Raw genomic sequence first — 27206 nt, 5'->3', positions numbered from 1 at the left:
ACCATCGCATGTGCCTCTAGGGCGTCATTTCACTGCTCATCAGTGATAGAAGGTATCAAGTGGCGCCACTTACTTTCTACAACGAGCTGAGTAGATGCAATTTTAGAATTCAATAAAAAGGTATAAAGAGAGGAAATCACCCCTGTAGGTCCCTGGGTTGATAATATTCCTATCAATGGGTATTTAGATATTCTCATTCTAGGGAAAGGGAATTGATACATTATGGCGTGTCTCAGCTGCAGATATCTATAAAATTCTCTATAGGAGACTCCAAATCTCACATGAATTTGTTCAAACGATAATAAAATTTTGTTTTCAAAAATCTGACTAAGTGTTATTATTCCATTCTGTTTCCAAAAACTTGGATCTTGTAAATTCTGAAGGTGTACACTCGGGATTGTCCCATATCTGAACATCCCCAATCTGATCAGTGAACTTTATAATACATTTACTTTCTTGCCAAATTTGTATCGCTAATTTGTGTGCAAATAACAATCCCTGGGGTGGTCTATATAAACCTTCCAATATTGCCCACGTTGTATGTCAGTCCAAAAAGTGCATGAGATGTGCCTCTGCATTACTGGGCCTAACTCCAATTAACCAGTGTTTTAAATGACGCAATTGACCAGCTAAATAGTATAAATACAGGTCCGGGAGAGCAAAGCCACCCTGGTTTTTGGGCCTCTGCAGGGATCCAATACTCAATCTAGATCTGGATGATCCCCATACAAACGTTGCTATCATGATATGTATTTTTTTAAATAAACCCTTAGGGACCCTTATTGATATGTGCTCTAGCATATATAAACATTTGGGAAGGATTATCATTTTTATCAATCTAATTCTGCATGCAACACATAGGGGAAGCCGGGACCATATTTCAAATTTTTTCCTCATCATATCTCCTAGGGGGTATATATTATCTTTAAGGTCATCGATCGGGTTTTGATTTATTATGATACCTAAGTATTTACATTTTTGTACTACTTTAAGCCACATAGAATAGGCACAGTTATGTTATCCACTAGCGGCATGATCACAGATTTGCTTATGTTATCCACTAGCGGCATCAAAAATGTTCCTTTAGCCACAAATTTTTCATTTTCATGAGGGCAACAAGAAAAAATGGACCATACAGTGTGAGTATGCAAATACTCTATATGTGGTGGGAAAACTACTGTTTGGGCACATGACAGGGCTCAGAGCCCCATTTGACTTTTGAAGCACCATGTTGCATTTACAGAGCCCCTGGGGTTCCTGAACAATGGAAACTCTACAGAAGTGACCCCATATTGGAGACAGCACCCCTCAAGGAACTTATCTAGAGGTGTAGGGAGCACCTTGAACCTACAGGTGCTTCACAGAATTTTATAACATTGAGTCGTAAAACTGTAAAAATAAATTTTTCCCCCAAAAATGTTGCATTAGCAAGGGTAACAGGAGGAAATGGACCCCAAAATTTGTTGTGCTATTTCTCCTGAGTGTGCAGGCATCCCACATGTGGAAAACTACTGTTTGGGCGCATGGCAGGGCTCAGAAAGGAATGAGCCCCAAATTAATTCTGGAGCGCAATTTTGGCTGGAATAGATTGCAAATGCCATGACATATTTGAAAAGCCTGTTACATGCCAAAAGAGCAAAAAGCCCCACAAGTGACCCCATTTTGGAAACTACACCTCTTGAGTAGAGATGAGCGAATCCGAGACCAGAACTTGAACTTTCATGGGTCTGCTCATGACTACTTTTGAGGAATTTATTTAGGGGTGAAGTGAGCATTTCTCTCGGGCGATTCACAAAATTGTATAACATTGGGCTGAGTCAATCAATAATTACAATTTGTTCTACTAATATATGTTGCTTTCGCACCAAGTTTTCAGTTTTCAAAAGGGATAATAGGAGAAAGTTAATGGTACAATTTGTTACGCTATTTCATCCAAGTATACCGACACTCCATATGTGGTCAAAAACTACTTTTGAGGCACAGTGCAAAGCTCAGAAGGGAAGGGGAGCCATACTAAGGAGAAGATATTTTGTTGGAATGGTTGAAGGTGGCAGAACAGCAGACACCCCCCATAAGTGATCCAATTTTATAAATTACATCTCTCAATTCATTAAGGGGTGCAGTGAACATGTTGACACCACATGTGTCTCAAAGAATTTTATACTATTTGGGTGGTGAATAAAGAATAATTGCATCTTTACCACTAAAATGTTGTTTTAGCCCCAAGTTTTTATTTTTTCTTAGGGCTAATAGGAAAAAATGGACAGCACAATTTGTTGTACAATTTCTCCTGAGTATGCAAATACCCTACATGTAATTGGGAACTAGTTTTTAGGCACAGTAGAAAGCTCAAAAGGGAAGCACCATATTGTAGTTCAGATTTTCTGGAATGGTTTAAAGGTGCCATATTACATTCGCAGAGCCCCTGAGATGCCAAAACAGCAGAACACACATAAGTGACCGACCCCATTTTACAAACTACACCCCCAATTAACCCCTTAACGACCATTTACGTGTATAGCCCGTCAAGGCAGGATGTAACTTCCCGCATCATGACGGGCTATGCAAGTCATGCATTTAAACTGTCACTGCGTGTAAACACGCATGACAGTTCAGTGCTGACAGCTGTCATAGACAGCTGACAGGCACGGGAAGAGGTGCTGGGACCCCTCCTGTCGGTCCTCGCACCCAGAACGCTGCGATCGATCAGTCAATCTGACTGACCGATCACAGCATGAGCAGGCAGGAGATGCTGAAATTTCAGCATCTCCTGCCCGGTAAGTGCAGGAGCGCAGTGCTGCCGGTGGCTGAGCTTCCTACATTACTGCCAGGAGCGGTGTCCGCACCGCCCCTGTCTGTTAACCCCTGATTGCTGCGATTGAGCGCGATCGCAGCATTCAAGGGGGAGGCAGAGGGTTGGGGGCTTTCTCTGCCTCAGATTGGCATCCCCACAATATAATCGCGGGGCCCAATCGCAGCCAGGACAACCCCCGAGTCATCCAGCTATGGAAAGCATCTGAGACAATGCTCATAGCATGGTCTCAGAAGCTTTCTGCATAGGCATAATACATTGCAATGCTGGAGCATTGCAAAGTATTATACCTGCCAATCAAAGTAAAAAACTGAAAGTCCCATAAAGGGACAAGGTAAAAAAAAAACATTTTTAAAAAAAATCTGTAAAAAAAAATATTTATTTTTACCCCCACATATGGGGTATCAGCGCTGTCAGAACAAATTGCACAACAACTTTGGGGGTCTAATTTCTCCTGTTACCTTTGTGAAAATAAAAATTTGGGGGCAAAAAGATCATTTATGTTGAAAAAAATATGATTTTTTTATTTTCACGGCTCTACGTTATAAACTTCTGTGAAGCACTTCGGGGTTCAAAGTGCTCACCACACATCTAGATAAACTCCTTGGGGGGGTCTAGTTTCCAAAATAGGGTCACTTGTGGGGGGTTTCTACTGTTTAGGCACATCATGGGCTCTGCAAATGCAACATGACGCCCGCAGACCATTCCATCAAAGTCTGCATTCCAATACGGCGCTCCTTCCCTTCCAAGCTCTGCCATGCACACAAACAGTGATTCCACCCCACATATGGCATATCAGCGTACTCAGGACAAATTGCACAACAACTTTTAGGATCCTATTTCTCTTGTTACCCTTGTAAAAATAATAGTTTGGAGGCAAAAAGATAATTTTTGTGGAAAAAAATATGATTTTTTTATTTTCAGGGCTCTACGTTATAAACTTCTGAGAAGCACTTGGGGGTTCAAAGTGCTCACCACACATCTAAATAAGCTCCTTGGGGGTCTAGTTTCCAAAATGGGGTCACTTGTGGGGGTTTCCACTGATTAGGCACATCAGGGGCTCTCCAAGCGTGACATGGCGTCCGATCTCAATTCCAGCCAATTTTGCGTTGAAAAAGTCAAACGGCGCTCCTTCCCTTCCGAGCTCTGCCATGCACTCACACAGTGGTTTACCCCCACATATGGGGTATCAGCGTACTCAGGACAAATTGCACAACAGCTTTTGGGATCCTGTTTCACCTGCAATTACACTTGTGAAAATAAAAATTTGGGGCAAAACTTCATTTTTGCGGAAAAAAAAGATTTTTTTTATTTTCACAGCTCTACGTTATAAACTTCTGTAAAGCCTTTGAGGGTTCTGAGCTCTCACCACACCTCTAGATAAGTTCCTTGGGGGGGTCTAGTTTTCAAAATGGGGTCACTTGTGGTGGGTTTCCACTGTTTATGCACATCAGGGGCTCTCCAAACCCGACATGGCGTCCGCTCTCAATTCCAGCCAATTTGACATTCAAAATCTCAAATGATGCACCTTCCCTTCTGAGCACTGCTGTGCGCCTAAAGATTGGTCTTCCTCCACACATGGGGTATTGGTGTTCTCAGGAGAAATTGCGCAAGAAATATTGTGGTTCATTTTCTCCTGATACCCTTGACAAAATTAAAAAAATTGTGTCCGAAGAAAAATTTTGGGGAAAAAAAGTTAAATTTTCATTTTTTCCTTTCACATTGCTTTTATTCTTGTGAAGTGCCTAAAGGGTTAATAAACTTCTTAAATGTGGTTTTGAACACCTTGAGAGGTGCAGTTTTTAGAATGGTGTCACTTTTGGGTATTTTCTCTTATATTGACCCCCCCAAACTCACTTCAAATGTGAGGTGGTCCCTAAAAAAATGGTTTTGTAAATTTTGCTGTAAAAATGAGAAATCACTGGTCACCTTTTAACTTTTATAACTTCCTAACAATAAAAAATTATGTTTCCAAAATTGTGCTGATGAAAAGTTGACATGTGGGAAATGTTATTTATTAACTATTTTGTGTGACGTCACTCTCTGATTTAAAGGTACAAAAATTAAAAGTTTGAAAATTGCAAAATATTCAACATTTTTGACAAATTTCAGTTATTTTCATAAATAAACGCAAGTAATATTGAAGACATTTTTACCACTAACATGAAGTACAATATGTCACGAAAAAACATTCTCAGAATTAGCGGGATCCGTTGAAGTGTTCCAGAGTTATAACCACATAAAGTGACAGTGGTCTGATTTCAAAATTAAGGCTTGGTCATTAAGGGGTTAATTATGATTATTATTTATTTATACAGCACCATTGGTTCCATGGTGCTGTACATGAGAAGGGGTTACATACAAATTACAGATATCACTTACAGTAAACAAACTAACAATGACAGACTGATACAGAGGGGAGAGAGGACTCTGCCCTTTCGGGCTTACATGCTACAGGATGTTGGGGAAGGAAACAGTAGGTTGGTGGTTTGCAGCAGTTCCGGTGTTGGTTGAGGTGATATCACCAGTAGTGGTGAGAGAGAAGGAGGTAGCGGGGTCATTGTGGTGGGTTTTCAGGTTCCGTCTGAAGGATCCAAATGTGGTTGATAGTCGGACTTGTTGGGGCAAAGAATTCCAGAGAATAGGGGCAGTTCGGGAGAAGTCTTGGAGGCGGTTGGGTGAGGAGCGAATAAGTGTGGAGGAGAGAAGGAGGTCTTGGGAGGACCGGAGATTACGTGAGGGAAGGTATCGGGAGATTAGTTCAGAGACATATGGGGGAGACAGGTTATAGATGGCCTGGTAGGTCAGTATTAGTAATTTGAACTGGATACGCTGAGGGAATGGGAGCCAGTGAAGAGATTTGCAGAGGGGAGAAGCGGAGGAGTAGCGAGGAGAGAGATGAATTAATTAATCTAGATGTGCAGTGAGCATATTGACACCACATGTGCCTCACAGAATTTTATACAATTGGACGATGAAGGAAGAATAATTACATTTTTACCACTAAAGTGTTGTTTAAGCCCCAATTGTTTAGTTTTTGTAAGGGCTAATAGAAAAAATAGAGCTCACAGTTTGTTGTACAATTTTTCCTGAGTGCTCCAATACCCGACATGTAATTGGGAACTAGTTTTCAGGCACAGTGGAAGGGAAGGAGAGCCATATTATAATACAAATGTTGCTGTTATGGTTTGCAAGTGTCATGACCCACTGGAAGAGCCCCTGAGATGCCAGAACAGCAAAATACATGTCACATTTCTATTGTCTGATAACCCAAGACAAGGGGCTTCTACCCTGTCTATAACGCTAGAAGCACCCTAGCTATACCTGCTAGCTGGGTTACTTCTGATGGTGAAGATGCTGGGGTTTCGTACCTTGCTGTACTCCTGAAACAACCCTTATCTGTCCCCTCACTCACCCAGGAAAGTGGGGGAGAATAGTGTATGTAAATACACAAACCAGACAAATAAGGAAGTGCGTACAGGGATAAATGGAAATACCAATCATTAAAAAAACAATCAAAGACAACAGAGGGAGACACCGAAGGAATTAGGAAGGTAAACAAAAATAGAAGAGGATGAGACTATGCACTCAGGCAAAACTCCAAGCAACAGTCCCAGAACAAGTCTCCTTTAAGCACCTCTGCGGCACACCTAATCCACCACTCCTTCACCAGGCAGTAAAAGACTTATCACTGGCAATCCAGATTGCCAGATCAGAAACTATTGACCCTAATTTTTGGAAATTACACCCCTCTGGTAATTATCTACAGATATAGTGATGATTTTGACTCCATGTGTGTTTCCCAGAAACAAGCAGCAGTGGATGCTGCTAGGTGAAAATTGCAAATCTGCCATTGTAGTGCCCAGTACATTGTAGTGCCTAGATATTGTAGTACCATACATTGTGCCTAGCTCGTGCTTCTGGAGACAAGGTCTCTGTAAATTAAGCGGGCTCTCAAGGGGGGCATTTGGAAGTACAGAATTTGCGTAATTTCTTTTGGTTGGCAAGGAGCCATAGTACATTTCTAGAGCCTTTGTGGTACCAGTAACATGGAAGCTCTCTACATTTCCATTGACAGATCACAGCCATGAGTGGGGACTTGTTTTTTTTGTGGATTGAGTTGAATCTTTTATTGGGAACATTTTAGATAACATTTTGGATCACATTTATCCTGATCTCCACGATGAGCACTTACATGGGGGTTTCCATACATATCTCTTAATTATGTAATTCAGATGAAACCATTGAGGGATCCATTCAGTATAAAGAGGCTGCAGAGTTACTCTGGACTCTGGCCTTTGTTCAGCAGTGACCTTCTTTTCAAAGGTGCACAAATATTGTGGCTGGCCCTGCCTTTATGTAAGCTTAAAAAGATGTACACCACTGGATCACAGGTGAAATGGCGTCCACATGGACTTCATCTTCCTCATTATAGGGAATCTTGCCAGGGGTTCCATCTGTATCATGTATTTCAGAAATTTATACGGAGATCCCGGTGTAAGGTGCAGGATAAATGTGAGCCGAGCCTTACTGCGATCTTTGGGAGGAAGAATGAAAAAAATCAATAGCAGGTCAAGAATTTGTTGTACTTACTTTTATGCCATTTCTCATGCCGTATAAGTGATTAGGCGACATTATTTTTTTAGGTTGGTGCGAGTACAGCGATACCAGATTTATATTGGTTTTTATGTTTGTCTACTATCTTACACTAAAAACACTTTTTTTTGCTGTTCACTGTGTAGTAAAAGTGATAAGGCCGCTTGTATTGTCAAGTTTTTAACACTAAGGTTCGGATACGGCTTTAAATATGGCTACTACTTGCGATATAATGCAATTTTATTACAAAGTATAAAATTAAAGGAATTGTATGATTAAATAGTATGATTGCGTACATGTTTGTATATTTTAAGATACAAAGGTTAAGTACAGATAAAGATTGAATACATATAATGATTAAGTATATATAATGATTAAGTATATACAGTATACTCACATCATCAATCACCAAGAGGCTTTTAAACATCATCCCTCTGGAATATCAGAGAAGCAACACCAAGACAGAGAACCCCTGGAAGATTCACAACACTGCATGGGCGTCCCCAATTATGCAGGTATCAACACTGTACATGTGTACAGGTATCCAAGTTGTGCTTCTGTCTTAGTCATGTTTCTCTGGCCTTATATACTAAATCCCACTTATGTGTAACTTTAGCTTTATCCCAACCCTTCAAGTGGCCGGCTTTCAAGATTGGATGAAACTGATATCATGGCATCATCAGACAATGGGTCATAAACCCTTACAATATAAAGCCACATGGATTTAGATAAAACCAACACAGACAGAGGTTAAATAAACCTTAATGTTTTACAATGACAAACAACAAACATAGAACTGTTTGTGAAACAACAGTTCTCAACATTGTGTCACTTGGGAGCATTGTCTGTCACATCAGAAATGCAGCTATCTAATGGTCTGATAAACCCACCACAGACAGAGATTACATCATTGTCTCGGTCTGTAACTGTTTGCCAGAAATGCAGCTCTGTCATAGTCTGAATGCATTTTGTATATTTCAATATATGGACACAAAATAGCCATTTTTATATGCGCACTATACTGCTTTATTCTTCGGTTGCTCACACAAATAACATCTCCTCTCGGTGATACCTCCAGGTCATGGTCGGAACTGTGGGGGCCCAGGATTGTGAGGCATGATTGTCACCGGCCTGTGGCTGGGTGGAAGGGCAGATATAGTCTGAGGAGGCCGGGGCGTGGGAACAGGCTGTGGTTTATTATCCATAAGCATCCTCCATTGCGGTCAGATAGCAAGGGCCTCATCAACCAGGGCTGCATCTCTGTCCACGGTGCACAGTGTCCTCTCCTGGACCCATTGCCGTAATTCTGTGGGGCACTTTTCAAAAAAATAGTTCTATAAGGAAAGCCTGTATAACATCTTCCACAGTAAAGGCATTTTCTGCTTCCAGCCATCTCCGACATACTTGTGACATCTTATGGGCATACATCCTAAACGACTCTCCTCCCATGGTGCATGGGAGGTCTCGGAACTGGGCCCTATGTGTGTCTGGGGTGATAGCATGGTAATCCCGGATAGTCCGCTTTACAATGTTATAATCCCGGTTCTGCTGGGAGTAAGTGGTTCGGTAAGCCTCTGCTGCGCTTCCGTTCAGGAATCCCACTAATAAATGAATCCAACCAGACTGGGGTACCTCCATTACACCACACTGCTGCTCAATGTCCTTGAAGAACCCCTCCACATCTCCGGAAGCCACGTCAAATGGCTTAAAGTCTGTCTGGGTGATCCGTACAGGCTCCCAGATCGTGGGGTTTACACTCCACATTGCATTACTCCCTCTTTCGATCTCCATCGCTTCTTGTTTCCGCTGTGCTCGACGAGCAGCCTCCTCCTTATACTCCTGAGAGACGCCTGGACCCAGAACCACCATCTTTTCTTCGTACCACACCACCCACTGGCTTTTTGAGGCGGGGTCCTCGTCTCCTGCACTTGTCCTTCAGGCATATGGGAGTAGGTGGTCTGGCTAGCACCCACCAGTAAATCAATTAAGGCCTCTTTAGTCAGTCCCTGGTAGTTCAGGCCCAGGTCTCTGGCTCTCTCCTGTAAACTGGATACAGTACAATTTCTGTACTCACTCTGTGGGTGGTTCTCTATTAGGATACACTCTGTAGATCCCACTGCTTGCCATCAGTTGTCACGGGGTCCTTCTCCGATATCACACATTCAACAGAGCAAGCGAAAATTGAACAATTCCAAGACCTTTATTTAGGCAAAAATACGAAAGGTCCACATTCAATCCACCACTCAAAGGATAAGATAGTCCAGAAGCCGAATGCAGTTCAGTACAGGATAAAGCGGTGGGAAATGTGAGTCCAACAATCCATCAGACAGATGATAACATAGTCCATATACGCTTCTCTCTCTCTGAACTGCAGTGATCACATCATAGTTCCACACAAGATCTGAGATTGTGTCTCACCACACTGATATTTTAAAAGTCCCCCTCCTCATTCACAGATCTGGGGGGGAAGGTCCCAGGAGCTCATTGTTTCACCAAGATAGGTCAATATGTCATTAGCATATTAGCAAACAATACAGTACTGTGGGGCTGATATCAGATAGCAACAACAACAAAGCTCTCCACAGTGCGGCACCCCCCCTACATCTCCTCCCTCATTTCTGTCTATTGGCCTAGCCGACCTCTGTGCTCTGCAAAAGACTTTCGACTAACCTCTGCACTAATCCGCACCTCCCACTCCTAACTCCAAGACTTCTCCCGAGCTGCGCCAATCCTCTGGAATGCTCTACCCCAAGAAATTAGGACTATCCACAATTTGCACAGTTTTAGGCGCTCCCTCAAAACACATCTGTTCAGAGCAGCCTATCACGTTCACTAATCAAAGTCATTTTATGTGTACGTGTGCATGTGTAGCCCATTCACTATCTCTATCCCCCACCTTCTCAATATGGCTGGACTATCATTGTAAATACATCATTGTAAATACACATCTGTACTTTGCATCTCCCCCATCTCATTGTAGATTGTAAGCTCTCACGAGCAGGGTTGTCTTATTTTACTTTAATTATTGTATTGTTAACGTTGTTACTTATGACTTGTGTTTTTTGAACTGTTAAACTGTAAAGCGCTGCGGAATATGTTGGCACTATATAAAGATTATTATTATTATTAGCAACCATTCATCCATTAGCAAATAACAACTCATCCTACAAGACAACACCATGAAAGTCAGTAAAATATTAATACAAACAAAATTATATCCACATACCATATCCCACCATCACACTGACCACGACGTATAGGTACATCAAAGGTCGAAAAAGGGTAAAAGGAAATCTGTCAGTAGGATAAATCCTCCTAAGCCGTCTATATGGGCATGTAGGTAATAGAAACCTGAATAAAATGACACCTTGATATCTGCAATCCGATGTCTTAATCTAGAGAAGTCATTGTTATTCTTGTATGTGAATGAGTTTTTAAGGACTATGGGCCAGACACTGATCTGCATGAGTATCTGCCTCCAGAGATTATTTTTAATTAAAGGTGGAGTTACCAGTGTGATGTGTAATGGCCGCTGTTTGCTCTCCTGATCTCACTGCAGGTTTCTCAAAGCTTCAGCTTCTATCTCACAAGCAGCCAGTAATGTATTTTTAAGAAGACAAAGTTCAGTGTTACTGCGTTGTGTTGGTTACATGTCTCTGATAATGCCCCCTGTTATTAAAAAGTAGCTCTGGAGGCAGATCCTCAGAGGGATCAGTGTCCAGCACTTATTTCTTAAAACCTAATTTACATAGAAGAAACCCAAGGAATTCTCTGGAACAAGACATCAGATTGCAGGTATCATTTTATTCAGCTTCCTATAACCTACATGCCCATATAAATTCTTAGGAGGGTGGATCTTACAGACAGATTCCTTTTAAGTGAAGAGGTTTTAAAATAATAAAAAAACAAACAAAACTTTCCTGCCATCCGCCTTGAAATACAATTTTTTTTTCTCACTGGATTTGCAAATTTCAGTGTACCCGTTTTCTATTTTCCTGTCAACTAGCTTTTTTAATAGTAATAGCATCTTTGCCTCACGATGTTTGTGACTTTGGCCACCCATACACATTAGATAACATTGCAATCATGTAACATGCATTGTACCTCCCAGCTGTCCCAAATTGTGGGTGTTTATGTATTTTAAATTTGGCATGTTTTGCAACATTTGATTTCCTGGGTGAAAAGTCCCTGTTCTGCTCGCATGGACACCAGAGGCGCTGGGTAATTTTTGGTAGTGGTTGGAAGCATAGCCATGAATGCATGGGAATATTTGGACCAAAGCATGGGGAAAATTTTTTTTAGGGCCCAAGCACTCATGCATGAGTGTGTGATATGTCTCTGTTTTGTGCATAGCATAGAGATGCACGGAGCCTCTACTACACCACTGTATGCCATTGACTTAATGCAGATTCTGTAAAACTCCACGTGTACAGATGTATTACTATTCCTCAAGACAAGTATTGCTTCCATGAGATATTCTCTCTGTACATATTGTACCAGAGGAAGTATGTGTGTATTATATATATATATATATATATATATATATATACAGTATATATATATATTTTAATCAGACTATCTACAGCAGCATTATATATTACATTATGTCATGATCCCAGTGCAGGTTTTTGACCTGCACGTCAGGGGTTAATGTCTTGAGCTCAGTGCAGGCATTGACCTGCATGCCTGGGGTTAATTATTGTGGCCTCTCTTTGGTTCAGGGAGAGCTTTTTATAGCCCTGAGAAACTCCAATCCCTGTCAGTTATACTTTTGCCTTTGGCCGAGTGTTTTGACCCCTGTGTGCCTGTTCGTTGTCTTATAGCTTGCTTATATGGTTCTGATCCAGTTCTGTCCCCCATTGTGAGTTTGCCTGTTGATTCTGTACTGTATATCTGCTTCTCTGGTTTCTGACTTCTTGGCTACGTCTTGACTATCCGTTCTGTCTAGCCCTTTGGTAATTGTCGTGCTATCTCGTGCTTTGACCCCGGCCTGATTTGGTTTATTTCCCTGTCTATGCCAATTAGTAACTTTGTTCCGTAGTTACCATTCTAGGAGTTTTCCTGCAGCTGCTAGCTTTCTGGAGTTTAGGCCATGCCCCCAGCAGTCACGTGCTTCAGGTCCTGCGGGTCTGAAGCACACATCATCTCTGCTGCTGCCCGCTCCACAGGTATCTCTGAGCACAGTTTGTCTTACTCGGGACACGTGCACTAGCTCAGTGAGCAAGTGCAGTGCGGTGTTCCTGACATTATAACTGACCATGAACTTCTTTTTTTTTTTTTCTCACTTCTGCAGCATGGACCCAATGCATGCCTTATCTGAGCAGGTGAAATGCTTGACTCAGTCGCTGCAGAAGCTAAGTTTGGAACACCAAACTCTGGCTCAGTCCCAACGGCAGGTTGCGGACTCGGTTCAGGGGGCGCTTTCCGCAGGCTTTCAGCAGGTGGGAAATAGAGATGTCATTTTAGTCCCACCCGAATCCCCGGTTAAGTTACCAGATACATTTGCTGGTGACAAAAATGAATTTAGAGCATTTAAAGAGGGCTGTAAACTCTTTTTCTCCTTGAGACCCCGTTCCTCTGGGGATGAGAAACAGAGGGTGGGGGTGGTTATGTCCCTGCTTAAGGGGTCCCCACAAGCCTGGGCATTTTCTCTTTCCTCTTCTGCCCCGGAGAGAATGACTGTGGATGCATTTTTTGAGGCCTTAGGGCTTATTTACGATGAGCCAGATAGAGTGCATTTGGCTGAGGACAAGGTGATGAGTGTCTGTCAGGGGAAGCACTCGGCTGAGTGGTTCTGTTCTGAATTTAGACGTTGGGCAGCCGAGATTTCTTGGAGTGATGCCGCCCATCGGGGGCTGTTCCATAGAGGCCTGTGTGAACGTCTGAAGGATGCCCTGGCACTCCATCCTCTACCTGACTCCCTGGAGGATGCCATGACCCAAGCGGTTCGCATGGATCGCAGACTGCGAGCAAGAGGTGTTATTCAACTTGAAACATCATTATTCTCCAGTGGAGTTGAGACCCAGACTCCTCCAGTGGCTATGGAGGTGAGCACTGTCACCTGTGATGAGAAGGAAAGAAGACGCTGCCGGGAGAAGCAGTTGTGCTTCTATTGTGGGAAATCTGGACATTGGAAGAAGGACTGCCCCTCCTGTCTGTCATCCTCCAAGGTGGTGGGAAACGACTAGGTCTGGGTAGTAGTCGAGGAGGCTACCCAGACCTTCAGGTACCTTTTTCCTCACTTGCATAAATTGTGCTTCGTGTGGAACAGGAACTTGATGATGATCCTGTTCAGACTACCGCCTTTGTTGACTGTGGCTCTGCTGTTAGCCTGATTGATGCCCTGATTATGACTCTTAATAAGATAGGGACAGTCAGGCTTCAGGATCCTGTTAAACTTGTGGCAATTAACTCGTCCTCTCTTACCTGGGATGGTATCTGTTTCAGGTCTGAATTTTTTTCTCTGAAAGTGGGTTCCACTCATGTGGAAAAATTAACTTGTCTTGTGTTAGATAACTTGCCTGCAGGACTCGTACTGGGGATACCTTGGCTACAACGCCATAATCCTACCATTGATTGGGTGACGGGAGAGATCACTCAATGGGGATGTAAAGATAAATGTTGTAACCTGGGGCCTCTTGTTAACTCTGTTAAAACTGTATCTGTGTCATCTGTTGGTCTGGAAGGTATTCCGGAGTACCTGAAGGATTTCGAAGACGTATTTTCCGAAAGTGAGGCTGAGGCTCTGCCACCACATAGACCCTACGATTGTGCCATTGATTTAGTACCCGGAGCCAAGTTACCTAAGGCTCGATTGTTCAATTTGTCCGGGCCTGAGTGCCAAGCCATGAAGGAGTACATAGCTGAGAGTCTCCGCAAAGGGCATATCAGGCCTTCTGTGTCACCCGTGGCAGCAGGATTCTTCTGTGTGAAGAAGAAAGATGGTGGGTTGCGGCCGTGCCTCTACTTTCAGGAACTTAACAAGATAGCGGTTAGGAACACTTATCCACTTCCCCTCATCCCAGACCTATGTAACCAGTTATCTGGGGCCCAATGGTTCTCCAAATTAGATCTCCGGGGGGCCTACAACCTGATAAGGGTTCGGGAAGGGGATGAGTGGAAAACTGTGTTTCTCACATCAGAGGGACTCTTTGAAAACCTGGTTATGCCCTTTGGGTTAACTAATGCCCCCGCTATTTTCCAGAACTTTATCAATGTTGTGTTTTCTGACCTGATAGGACATTTTGTTGTCATTTATTTGGATGACATTTTGGTGTATTCCCCAGACAGTCAGTCTCACTTACAACATCTACAGACAGTTCTCCACAGACTCAGGGAGAACCACTTGTTTGCTTAATTGGAAAAATGTTCGTTTTTCATACAGGAACTGTCTTTTTTGGGGCTGATTGTATCTTGTGAGGGGTTTCGTATGGACCCTAAGAAGGTGCTGGCTATCGCAGACTGGGTTCAGCCTCGTGATCTCATGGGGCTCCAGCGCTTCTTGGGATTTGCGAACTTTTACCGGAGATTCATTAAAGGTTTCTCTCAAGTGGTTAAACCACTCACAGATCTTACCCCGAAGGGGGCTGATGTAAAAAATTGGTCAGAACTCGCTAAGGAGTCCTTCTCAGCTCTTACGAAATGTTTCATGTCCGCCCCGGTGTTGGTCCAGTCAGACCCGTCCAAACCATTTATTGTGGAGGTGGATGCTTCTGAAGTAGGGGTGGGGGCAGTGTTGTCCCAGGATCCGGCCACCCTTACTAATCTCAAACCCTGTGCCTTCCTCTCCAAGAAGTTCTCATCCGCCGAGAGAAACTATGATGTAGGCAATAGAGAACTTCTTGCGGTCAAGCTGGCATTCGAAGAATGGAGGCACTTTTTGGAAGGGGCAGCTCACTGTTATCACTGATCACAAAAATTTGGCATACCTTGAATCTGCTAAGAGGCTTACTCCTAAACAAGCCCGTTGGTCACCTTTTTTTTTTCACGCTTTCAGTTCTCCATTACTTTTCAACCAGGGTCCAAAAATGTTAAAGCGGATGCCCTGTCCAGAAGTTTTGACCCGGTGTCTCCCCTCGAGCCGCTGTCCTCCATTCTTCCCCCAGGGGTGGTAGTGGCAGGGGTCTCATCAGAGTTGGAGCAAGAAATTTTGAGGGCTCAGGCCCTAGCTCCGACGACCAGACCAGGGGGATAAATTGTTTGTTCCAGATTTATTGCGGCCTAGACTTCTGCAGGAGTTTCGTGAGTCTAGGCTGAGTGCTCATCCCGGTATCGCGGCCACTAGAGAGGCAGTAGCCAGGTTTTTTGGTGGCCTTCACTGGGGTCCGATGTCAAGAAATTCATTGCTGCTTGTGGAGTTTGTGCCCGTTCCAAAAGCTCGCATAACCGGCCGGCTGGGGAACTCATACCTTTACCGGTTCCTGATAGGCCATGGACTCATCTCTCCATGAATTTTATTACCGGTCTTCCACCTTCCAGGGGCAATACCGTGATCTGGGTGGTGGTGGATAGGTTTTCAAAACAGGCCCATTTCATTCCCTTGGCAGCACTACCCTCAGCAGAAACATTGTCAAGGTTGTTTGTGCAGCATGTGGTCCGATTGCATGGGGTACCCCTGAATGTGGTGTCTGACAGAGGTGTGCAGTTTGTGGCCAAATTTTGGAGGGCATTCTGTATGAAATTGGGCATCTCACTCTACTTCTCGTCGGCATATCACCCGGAGAGTAATGATCAGACGGAACGCACCAATCAATCCCTGGAACAAATTCTCAGGTGTCTGACCTCCGCCAGACAGGAGGATTGGTGTGTTGCGTTACCGTTGGCGGAATTCGCTTTTAACAACTGGGTGAGTCAGTCCACCAACATGTTCCCATTCCTAATCAATTATGGGTTTAATCCTCATTTTGGGGAGTTTTCACAGGTGGATTCCGGTTGTCCAGGGGCAGAGGGGTCCGTCCAATGGTTAAAAAACCTCTGGGCTAAAGTCCAGCGTAACATCTCTCGGGCCCAGGGGAGGTACAAATATTTTGCTGACAAAAAGAGGGCCCCGGGACACATGTTTCAGGTGGGGGAGAAGGTTTGGCTTTCCAGACGTAACATCAACTGGAAGGTACCGTCAGCTAAATTGGGACCAAAGTTCATTGGTCCGTACGAGATTGTGGAGATAGTCAACCCGGTGGCATATAGGTTGCGTCTCCCCGCCTCCTTAAAGATATCCAATATGTTCCATAAATCTCTGTTGAAACCCGTGGGGTCTGTCAAGGAGGACTCCGAGTCTGTTGTTCCTCCTGTGTTGGTGGAGGGTCACTTGGAGTATGAGGTCGGACATATTGTGAACTCTTGGCGGGTGCGCCGCTCTTTGCAGTACCTGGTCCACTGGAAGGGATATGGACCGGAGGATCACTCATGGGTCCCTTCTCACTCTATACATGCAGATCGCCTGGTTTGGGCTTTCCATGCCAAGTACCCGGGGAAGCCTGGGGGTCCAGAGGCCCCCCGTTTAGAGGAGGGTACTGTCATGATCCCAGTGCAGGTTTTGACCTGCACATCAGGGGTTAATGTCTTGAGCTCAGTGCAGGCTTTGGCCTGCATGCCTGGGGTTAATTATTGTGGCCTCTCTTTGGTTCAGGGAGAGCTTTTTATAGCCCTGAGAAACTCCAATCCCTGTCAGTTATTCTTTTGCCTTTGGCCGAGTGTTTTGACCCCTGTGTGCCTGTTCATTGTCTTACAGCTTGCTTATATGGTTCTGATCCGGTTCTTTCCCCCGTTGTGAGTTTGCCTGTTGATTCTGTACTGTATATCTGCTTCTCTGGTTTCTGACTTCTTGGCTACGTCTTAACTATCCGTTCTGTCTAGCCCTTTGGTAATTGTCGTGCTATCTCGTGCTTTGACCTCGGCCTGATCTGGTTTATGTCCCTGTTTATGCCAATTAGTAACATTGTTCCATAGTTACCATTCTAGGAGTTTTCCTGCAGCTGCTAGCTCTCTGGAGTTTAGGCCACGCCCCTAGCAGTCACGTGCTTCAGGTCCTGCGGGTCTGAAGCACGCATCTTCTCTGCTGCTGCCCGCTCCACAGGTATCTCTGAGCACAGTTTGTCTTACTCAGGACACGCGCACTGGCTCAGTGAGGAAGTGCAGTGCGGTGTTCCTGACACATTAATTCTGTAATCAACTTAAATCTGAGATTTTTTATTTGCTCCTATACATAAAAAACCACTATATATTGACCCAAACAGGGGTCTTGAAGTGCTCTTGTGTGGGTGTTAAGATAGTGTTAATATGTTATTATGTATTGGGGCAAATAACCTTTCAGTACATGGTGGCAAAAGCTCTTTATCTAGCCTATGAGTATTATGGTCTTGGGGCAAGAACCGTTTGTAACAATATTATTCATAGCAACAATACAAAATGAAATGTCCTTTCTAGAGAAACAGATCTGAATAATGTTAATTTAACTGCATAGAAACTGTTGCCAGTGTTCGACCTTTACACCCACTGACTAGATTGCAATAATTTTTATGACATTATTTAATTTATTTACATTGTGGAATTAGCGATCAATGATTGTCTTTGAGTATTCTTGAGAATATTTGGCCACTTTCTAGATACTCCAACATTCAGCCCCAGCATCCCAATTACAATGAATTCTTTCTATGATTTCCTTAGTTTTTATTGGAAGAGAGAGAGCGCATCATGTTTTACGAAAAAGAGCAAATCATTTCCTGGAGGAAATACTTCCCGGAAATCTAGAGCGAGAATGCTATGAGGAGACGTGTTCAAGGGAGGAGGCAAGAGAAATCTTCAAGTCTCAAGAAAAGACGGTAAGCGCACTAAGGATCTTTCTGGTGACCAAAAATGCATTTTTGTGTCAATGGAAAGTAAAACATGAAATTAGAAATCCATAATGAACTGCAGGTAGCTGTCACTTCCTGTACAACAAGCATTTAATGGTTATAAACTAAGCAACTAAATCACCTGTTAGGAATCATTAAGACGTCTGGTTGGACAACAATGCACGGACTGGCTGCGGCTCTCCCAACCCGAGCGTGTCAGCCTCATAGAAATACATGAAGCTGTCTTGCATGGGTCGGGAGACCCACAGCCAAACCGTGCATTAGCAGTCCCATCTCAGACCGATGTGCACGGATGTCTGAATGAGCCTTTAGTAAAAAGTTTTGAGGTGGCTTCCACATCTAACACAAATGAAGGTCAATAGTAGGTGAATTATCCAATAATTAGTTACTGCCTACTTAATTACTCAACCTATTCTTAAAATTCAATATATGGTAGGGTCATAAAAATCATTCAGAGTTGCATCCAGAAAAGAGACGATTTATATGCTTTTACTTGCTATCCACGTGCAGTCTGTATACAATCCATTTTGTACTCAGCCGCTAGTAATAATTTACAATACCATTTACAGTCTCCAATATTACAGAACTGCAATGTATTTGTAAAAATCAGATGCTTTACAATGGCTCTGTATGGCATCCAATTTTTTTCTCACACCCATAGACTTGAATGGGCGAGTCTTATCTGATTTTCAGAGGCAAATTGTGCATGCTGCAATTTTTTTCTCACATGCAGATTCAGTTAGTGAAAAAAAATCGTTCATCCTCACGGCCCTCTTGAGTAACTTTGGTCTGAGTGCAATTTTTTTTAATGGATAGCACTCAGAATGAAAATACGGTTTTGTGAATGAGCCCTAATAATTAGATTTTGATAGATTTTGATTGAAGATGTGCAACAATTTCAGCTTTCAACCCTGTTAAAATGAAGCCTTGTCATATATTGCAATCTACCATAGAGCTGCCTTTAGACTGACATAGTATGGCTGCATTTAACCCTAACCCCTTTAACTAAGGCATAACTACCAAAGCAGAACTCTGTGCAGTCTGAGACCTCCTACATAGGGGTGTCATTCCCCTGACTTCCAGCTTTTACGCATTGAACACTATTATTGAGGCTGATGAAGGGTTTTGCTTAATTGGAAACGTTGCCTATGTCTACTTTTGTTTTGTAGTTATGTAGGACTTGGCATTGTAGTTAATATTTTCAGCAGAGTCTCGCTCATCAAAATGACTAAAGCCCAGCGATCCCACCAACGATCTGACATGATGGGATCGCTGGGACATCGTTAGACAGCCCCAGCGATCAGGATCAGCGACGCTGGAAGTTGATTTCTAATGTAAACATCGGGTATCCAGGAGCCGCTGTTTACATTAGAAACTAGCATCCAGCGTCGTTGATCGCTGGTCTCTCGCTGCCACACGCAGCGATGCGCGCTGGCCAGCGGGAGACCAGCGATCGAAAAATGGCCCAGGCCGATGCTGCAGATCATCGATAACCGGCAGGGGGTCGGTCGCTGATCCCCGTCACACACAGCGATCTCGCTGGCGAGATCGCTGTGGCGTCACAAAATCAGCGATCTCGATAGCGAGATCGCTGTGTGTGACGGGGCCTTTGGGCTACAGAAGTTAGTTTCTTATTATCATCCAAAAAATAGCTTCATACAGGGACAGTGTTAATGACTACACAATGAAATTGTGGTTCACATTGCACCAAAGATACAAAGATGCCAATGCCAATTGCTAAAAGCATTTTGATTATTAATAGATGCAGGGTAAATTGCTATTTAGGTGCAAAACTACTGCAGCAAACCTGGATTGCGTGAATCCAGCCTCAAAATTGAGCACAACTGTGATTTATTGGAGAATAGCAAGGAGGAAACCACTACTGTTCAAGAACAACCATATCTCAAAGTGCAAAAAATCCACCCTGGTGATGTAAATCTTCCAGTGTAAATATATTCTGGTTCTAGCAAGCAGAGTGGACTAACTAATGATGTGAAAATTTTTTTTAAATAAGGCTGGTTTCACACATTTGACATTCATGATCCGAGTATGGACTATGATGTCCGGACGGGCCATGGGTCTTCCGATCTGAGCTCAACAGCCTCAAGGCATGTAAGATAAGAAAACCCGTGATCAGTCCCGACATCTTGGTCTGTACTTGTGACGTGTGAAACCAGACATAGGACTGCGTTACTCTAGTATAAGAGCCAGGTCTATATCAACAGACTTAAGTTTTCAATGAAGAACAGATGGGTTGTCTAGGTCAGCAATGAAAGGTGCAACTCTTGAGTGCACATGGTTGGCAACTACAACCAGCAACTAAACTAGAAATAAACAAGAAAAGGCCGATAACTGTTTTTTTTATCAAGTGATGTGTGCTTGCAAATGCTAGGGTTGTCATTTTAACTTTTTTTTTCCTGTTCTTTTGTAGACAGAGTTTTGGTATCACTATGAAGGTAAGTAAAATAATCTCCAAGGCACTGCTCAACCATTTTTAATAGAGTCCAGCTTCTTTCAGCCCTCTTGATTGTAGCAATTACTGTGTACTAGTTTCTATATCTGGTGACTATGTGTGTCTTAGGGATGTAAGACCTAATAGCTATAGTAATATACATTGTATTATACTCTGGAGAGTCACAAATGAGGCTACATGGCACCAGGGCTGCCAGCAGGAATTTCAGGGCCCCATACTGGCAAAATGTTGGGGCCTCGTGGAGACTCTGCCTAGGCTCCACCCAAGCTCAACTTCCAACCCATGAACCTTCCAGAGTCCCACCGCCCACTCTTGGAAAACCTCCACTTCTGCACCACGTCCTCACCAATCACACATTTTCAGTTCCAATTGAACACCATATCACATACATAGACATCAGCTTTTGTTTTCGCCAAAAGATTTTTAAGCCATTGCCACCACGACAAGGTAGTCTCATTTGGCAGGGCCATACTCTACTCTAACCTATTAAACATTTTCTTAAAATATATTCCTGGCCCCTTGTGTTCTCTCATTCCTGGCCCCTTGCATTCTCTCATTCCTGACCCCTTGTGTTTCATTCCTGGCCCCTTGTGTTCTCTCATTCCTGCCCCATCTTTTCTTCCATCGTGGCCCCATGTAACTTCATCCTGCTCCCATATGTCTTCATTCTGCCTTCATGTGTCTCCATTCTGCCCCCATGTGTCTCCATCTTGCCCCCATGTCTCCATCCTGTCTCTATGTGTCAGAAGGGGTGCACCCCTTCAGAGGAAGATATTTGCATCGAAACACGCATCAGGGGGACCCTGGGTGTTCTGCTTTGGTAACAACTTTTATCAGCACGCTACTTATGGAACCATGAGGCGTTCTCTTCACGTTTTTTTCACATTTGATCCTCTCCCTATGCATTATTATTTATTTCATTATACTGTGGGATATTTTCCCTGTGGAGTATGGATAGATGTGAGAAATTTATGATGTTTAGAACTTTCATGTGCACGTGATGTATTTTTTTCACATTTATATTTTCCTTATAAATTCTTTTATTAATGTTTATATTTTTTTGGCGGATTATTTCCCGTTTGGATAATTGAATGTGAAAAACCAGCAATGTTAAATAATTTTTTCATGTAAGTGAAATGTATTAAAAAATTTTTATTGTTAGTACATTCATGTATATGTATTAGTCTCTTGTGTTCTGGATGTGATACATGTAATTACTTGCTCCAAATGCGTTTCACCTAGGGGTTGTGTTTTGTTGCTATTTTTTCCAGTACGGTTTGCCAACTCCATTTTATTTCTTATTTTTTGGTATATGTCTAAATAAAATTTAAAAACCTTTATTTGCATTGGAGGACCTTTTTTGTGTTTTTCCTTTGACAGAATAGAGAAGGTGGAAAAACTTTTTTTTTGTTTCCACATCCAAAAAAAAAACCTGATGCCGCTCCCATCAAACTCTGATCAGAATAATCAGACCGTCTTTCTGGAATGCGGAGACATTGGTCGTGTGAACCTACCCTTAATGTGTTCTGAGAAAGCCGTCAACAGACATCTCTGCTGGTGAATTATCTCCACAAGAACAGAGCAATAAGTGGTCCGATTTCAGACACTCACAATCGACATCTCCATAGATGATCAGTTGCCAAGCGCTCCTGTACACATTAGAGTGTTGGCTGAACCCATCGATGTCGGTGGGTCCAGCCAACATTAAATAATAGGCCATTTTCATATGATAGCATCCCTTTCAGCATAAAACAGATTTACGGACAGCAGCAGAATACACAGGGCTATGCAGATTTGTGGTTCCTGGCTTATTGTGATGTAGTAATGCACCAAATCTACACTAAATCATAGAGATTTTGGTGCTGAATTCCTACCATTGTCAGGGTAAAACTGAAAAACAAAACAATAGAAAAAGCAAAAAACAATCACTGTACCCACTTCTACTAACCCTTTTATGGCTCCATTGTCTGGCCCTCTCCCTGCCTCTGTACAACCTGCATGTGACGGGAGATCTGGTTACATGGTTGAACTACAGAACTGTCCAGATAGGTTATTATTCATATTTTTTTATTTTTTTTTTTCGTTTTTAAGACGCACTCCCATCAAAATTGTTAATATGCTGTAATCATATTATATAGCACTGTGTGATTACAATTGTTCATTTTGCCTTTCTACCCAGATAATTCTTCTCTTTTCCATTAGGCCTATGACATCACATGATATAAAACTGACTAGCTGAATCCTTCTAAGCTCTATGTATAAACAGGAGGTCAGTTTTCCCTGTATGAGTCATGAGTCACTGCAAGAGTTTATGGCAGGGGGAGGAGGGAGCAGCTGGGTCAGGTGGTGAAGAGGGGAATGATAAATGAACGGACAAGAGACTTCCTGTTTCTAAATAGAGCAAAGCGAAGAATTAACTGAACAATTGTCAGTACACAGTGCTTTATAATATGATTGCGAGGATAAACACTTTGACAGGAGGAAGGCTTCTTTAAATTTGAAAAGCTTTTGTATTTAAAAAAAAAAAAAATTAAATCAAATGACTATGATATGACCAAGGTTCTGGAAAATTGCTATCCTAGACCTAATGAATTCTAGAAATGCTGCTTGTTAAAGACATTCACAATTAATGATGACGTTATTTCTAAGTAGGAGTTTGTATTAAGAATACTGTGCATTATTCACTATTATTAATTATTTCCTTATAGACCACAGCCCATGTAAAGAGAATCCGTGCCAAAATGGGGGAATCTGCCATCAGTATCACTATACCTACACATGTCTCTGTCCACCACGTTATGTAGGAAGACACTGTGAAAATGGTGAGAAAATTGGCCACATATCTTCCTGCATTGGTAGAAACACACATTCCTATTGGAATGCAGGGTATAATGGATCACGGAGAATATGGAGGACATTGACTTCACCAGTAGCCATTTATTCCTCATCATTTCTATTTGCATTTTAAGCAATGCTGCGGTTTTGCTGAGGTTTTTTTTTTTTTTTTTTTTTTAAACCCTGCTTTCATGGCAACAATAAAGCTGTGTTCAAAATGCAGGTAGTGCTGCATTTTTGTGGCATTTTTGCTGTGGTTTTTTTGGTGCGGAATACATGAGATTTGCATAATAAAATTAGTATTAGTCACCAAAACCTGTTAGCTGCATTTCTTGCACCATTTTTGCACCATTTTTGCATCATTTTTGCACCTTCTCATTGCTTTCTATGGATGAAAAACAATTAAAAAATGGCAAGTATTGACATGCTTCAGATTTACAAAATGCCACAATTGTGAAACTCAGTAAAATAAACAACAACCGTGTCCATGTGATTTCTAAAATATCATAGCTGTTTGATGGTACTGAAAAATGCAGCTTTTAGGCATTAAAAAATGCAGCAAAAAATGCTGCATGTGAACATACCCTTGCAGTAATAACCAGGTTTAATTGGCCAGGGTGGGAACAACATCTTTGATATAGAGCACAGTTTGTTTCCTAACCCTTTTACAAAAGGGGAATTTTTCATTTTTCTGTTTTTTCCCTTCTCTTCTTCTAAGAGCCATAACTATTTTGTTTTCCGTCGATATAGCCATGAGAGCTTGTTCTTTGTGGGACGAGTTATATTTTTCAATATTGCGATTCATTTTAACTTACAATGTACTGAAAAGCATAAAAAAAAAATCCCAAGCTGGGTTAAATGGTTAGGGAACTGTCATTCTGCCCTTGTTTTTTGGGTTTTGCTTTTACAGTCTTGATTAGGCGGTAAAAATGACCAGGCAGCATGGTTCTTCAGATCTGTACAATTGTGGCAATACAAAATGTCAGGTTCTTTTTAAATATATTAGTGGTTTAAAAAAAACTTCAAAACACAGAAGCATTTTCAGAGACCCATACATTTTTTATTTCTCCATCAATGGTCCCGTAGGAGAGCTTGTTTTTGTGACTGCTCAGCTTGTGATTTTATAGCATTTTTGTTTTCTTTTCAGAATTTATGCACTAGATAATTTTATATTTTAATAAATTGGACTTTTACAGACACGACAATACAAATTTGTTTTCAATATGTTTTAAAACTTTTTTTTATTAAAGCGTTATTAAAATAAAGCAAGTTATCCTTTTTCCACAGAATGGGAATAATTTGCCAATGAATAGCTGTCTGACTACTGGGATCCCGGGAACTGGGTTCTGAAACCATGCTTGACCTCTGTTCACTTCATTGCCTATGGGACTGCTGGAAACACCTCTAGCCCTGTACTAGATGGTCCCATAGACAATGTCATTCTAGAAGACTTGAGGCTCTGATCATTTGATCAATTGTATTATTTATTACAATACTATAGTATTGCTGTATATAGGGAAACTGACGATCTGCTATGTAGCACAGCCACAGACACCAGAACGCTTGCGTCACTCAACAAAGCCATTTAAATGCTTCTATCAGAGATTGAGAGTGGCAATTAAATAGTTAAACAGCAGTAGGTTCTGGTTACTTCTGTTAGTGGCAGGTACTGGAAATATAAGACACCCCTTGATATGAGGGAGCCGAGCCCGCTCAATACATAAGATGTAAAAGTAATTCCAATGTTGAGAAGGGGCTAATGAGATTTTTCCACAATGGACATTTTCATATCTCCACTGGATAGGTAATAAAGGTTTGATCTACCCACTGCTGGGACCCCCATTAATGAATACAATGGGGGTCAGACTTTTGCTGCACAACAGATGTAGGAAGGACCCCAATCAATCAGACATTTCTCCTGTGAACACGTGCTGTAAACAATGTAGACATTAATTTATTTATTAGGAAGATGGGGAAAAAAGTATGTCAACTCCATGCTTATAATATATTTCCAAATGTATGCATGATAGTATGAATAACTGTACATTTCTGTAACTGCAGTGCGGGTTGAGTGCTGGTATAAAAATGGAGGATGCTGGCAGTACTGTACAGATACACCGGGGTCACTTAGTGTCACCTGCTCCTGCGCACAAGGATATACCCTGGAGGAGGACGGGAAGAAATGTGCCAAATCTGGTAGGTTACATCCTTCCTTCCATTTGTAGCAACACATCACAGTTCAGCTTTCATTTCTTAAAGAGCTCTTGAAAAATTGTCATTGCACATTGTAATTTTCGCATGTTACTATATCAGTACTTCTATAAGAATGTGATTACATCAGTGGTCTCCATCCTGTGGCCTTCCAGGTGTTGCAAAGCTGCAGCTCTCAGCATAAAATTATAGAAGCATAGTTGACTTTCTAAACGGGAGAAATTCAATAAACTTCCAGAATTCTTGTGCAGTTTGTACCCTACAACTACGGTAATTTGTACTCTATTATGTGAATTAGACACTTTCTGCACTGAATCTGGCAATTTCACGATGAGGCAATGAGGTACCACAAGAACCATGACTATGTAAGGTCTGGCTGGTTTATTTCAGTGCTCATATACCTCATCACTGTAAAACCTAAATACAACCCTTGTCGGGCACAAAGTGAAACATAAAGTAAACAATCCATACAATAGTGCGGGTTCACCCGCTTGGCTTCTCACAAAGCGAGATCGCTAGCGAAGATCGCTGAAGCGTCACCGATTTTGTGACGCAACAGCGATCTCGCTGTGTGTGGCCCCCCGCCGAATATCGCTGATCGTGCAGGAATGTCCTGGGCCATTTTTTGATCATTGGTCTCCCGCTGGCCAGCATGTATCGCTGCGTGTGGCAGCTGGAGACCAACGATCAGAGAGCTCCCAGCGCTGTAAGCAGACGCTGGGAGCTGGTATCCAGGGTGAACAGTGGGTATTAAGCGCCGCGCGTTTAGTTATCGGCTGTTTACCCTGGATACCAGCGTGCTCGCTGGTGAGTCTGCCTGTTTGGCAGCTTACTAGTGACCAGATAGCGACGCACCAGCGATCCTGACCAGGTCATATCGTTGTCGGGATCGCTGGTGTGTCGCTAAGTGAGACGGGACCCTTAGAGTCCACCTCCTTAGTCTTTTAGCAAAGCCACACAATCCAGGAGATCTACATACCTCCTTACACAGAAGCATGTGTGAGATAAACATGTCCCATTTTACAATGTGAACCATACCCAGGGGTTGAGATATGGTGAGAAGCCGTCCCGCCCTAACTCTTCAGTTGTTTACATTAAAAGCTGGCTCTATCATAGCCGATTAACCCCTGTTAGTACTATGTATACTAGTGCATTAAGCCAAGTTTTACATCACAGAGGACATCCACCTCTGTGATACATATCTCCCATCCACTATGTCTCTGGCAGCCACCTTACAGGTGATATCCAGATTGCAGCATTAAGCAAAAGGCGGAACCACTCACTTGATGCAGATATGTGAGACACAACGCTGGCAGATCCAAAGTAGTACATAGGCAGTTTGGAGGTAGCGGGTAACCTGTGCTGCTGGTATTGTACCTTATTGATGTCAGCTCTCGCCACAGCAGTTGGATTCACACACTACTCT

At 42.5% G+C, this 27206-nt stretch overlaps 1 protein-coding gene across 1 annotated transcript in view; it reads left to right on the top strand.

The window, feature by feature from the left end:
- The window catches only part of PROC (protein C, inactivator of coagulation factors Va and VIIIa), a 226464-nt gene that overhangs the window by 182166 nt on the left and 17092 nt on the right, over positions 1-27206 (top strand). The window contains exons 11-14 of the mRNA XM_073581084.1: positions 18074-18228; positions 20693-20717; positions 23443-23556; positions 25631-25765. Coding sequence (XP_073437185.1) covers positions 18074-18228; positions 20693-20717; positions 23443-23556; positions 25631-25765 — 429 coding nt within the window. The remainder of the gene's footprint in view (positions 1-18073; positions 18229-20692; positions 20718-23442; positions 23557-25630; positions 25766-27206) is intronic.

The sequence above is a fragment of the Dendrobates tinctorius genome, unplaced genomic scaffold (genome assembly GCF_039654945.1).
Source record: "Dendrobates tinctorius isolate UK_male_01 unplaced genomic scaffold, ASM3965494v1 ptg000069l, whole genome shotgun sequence".
In the NCBI taxonomy this organism is placed as follows: Eukaryota; Metazoa; Chordata; class Amphibia; order Anura; family Dendrobatidae; genus Dendrobates; species Dendrobates tinctorius.
This window is presented reverse-complemented; position numbering and strand designations above follow the sequence as displayed.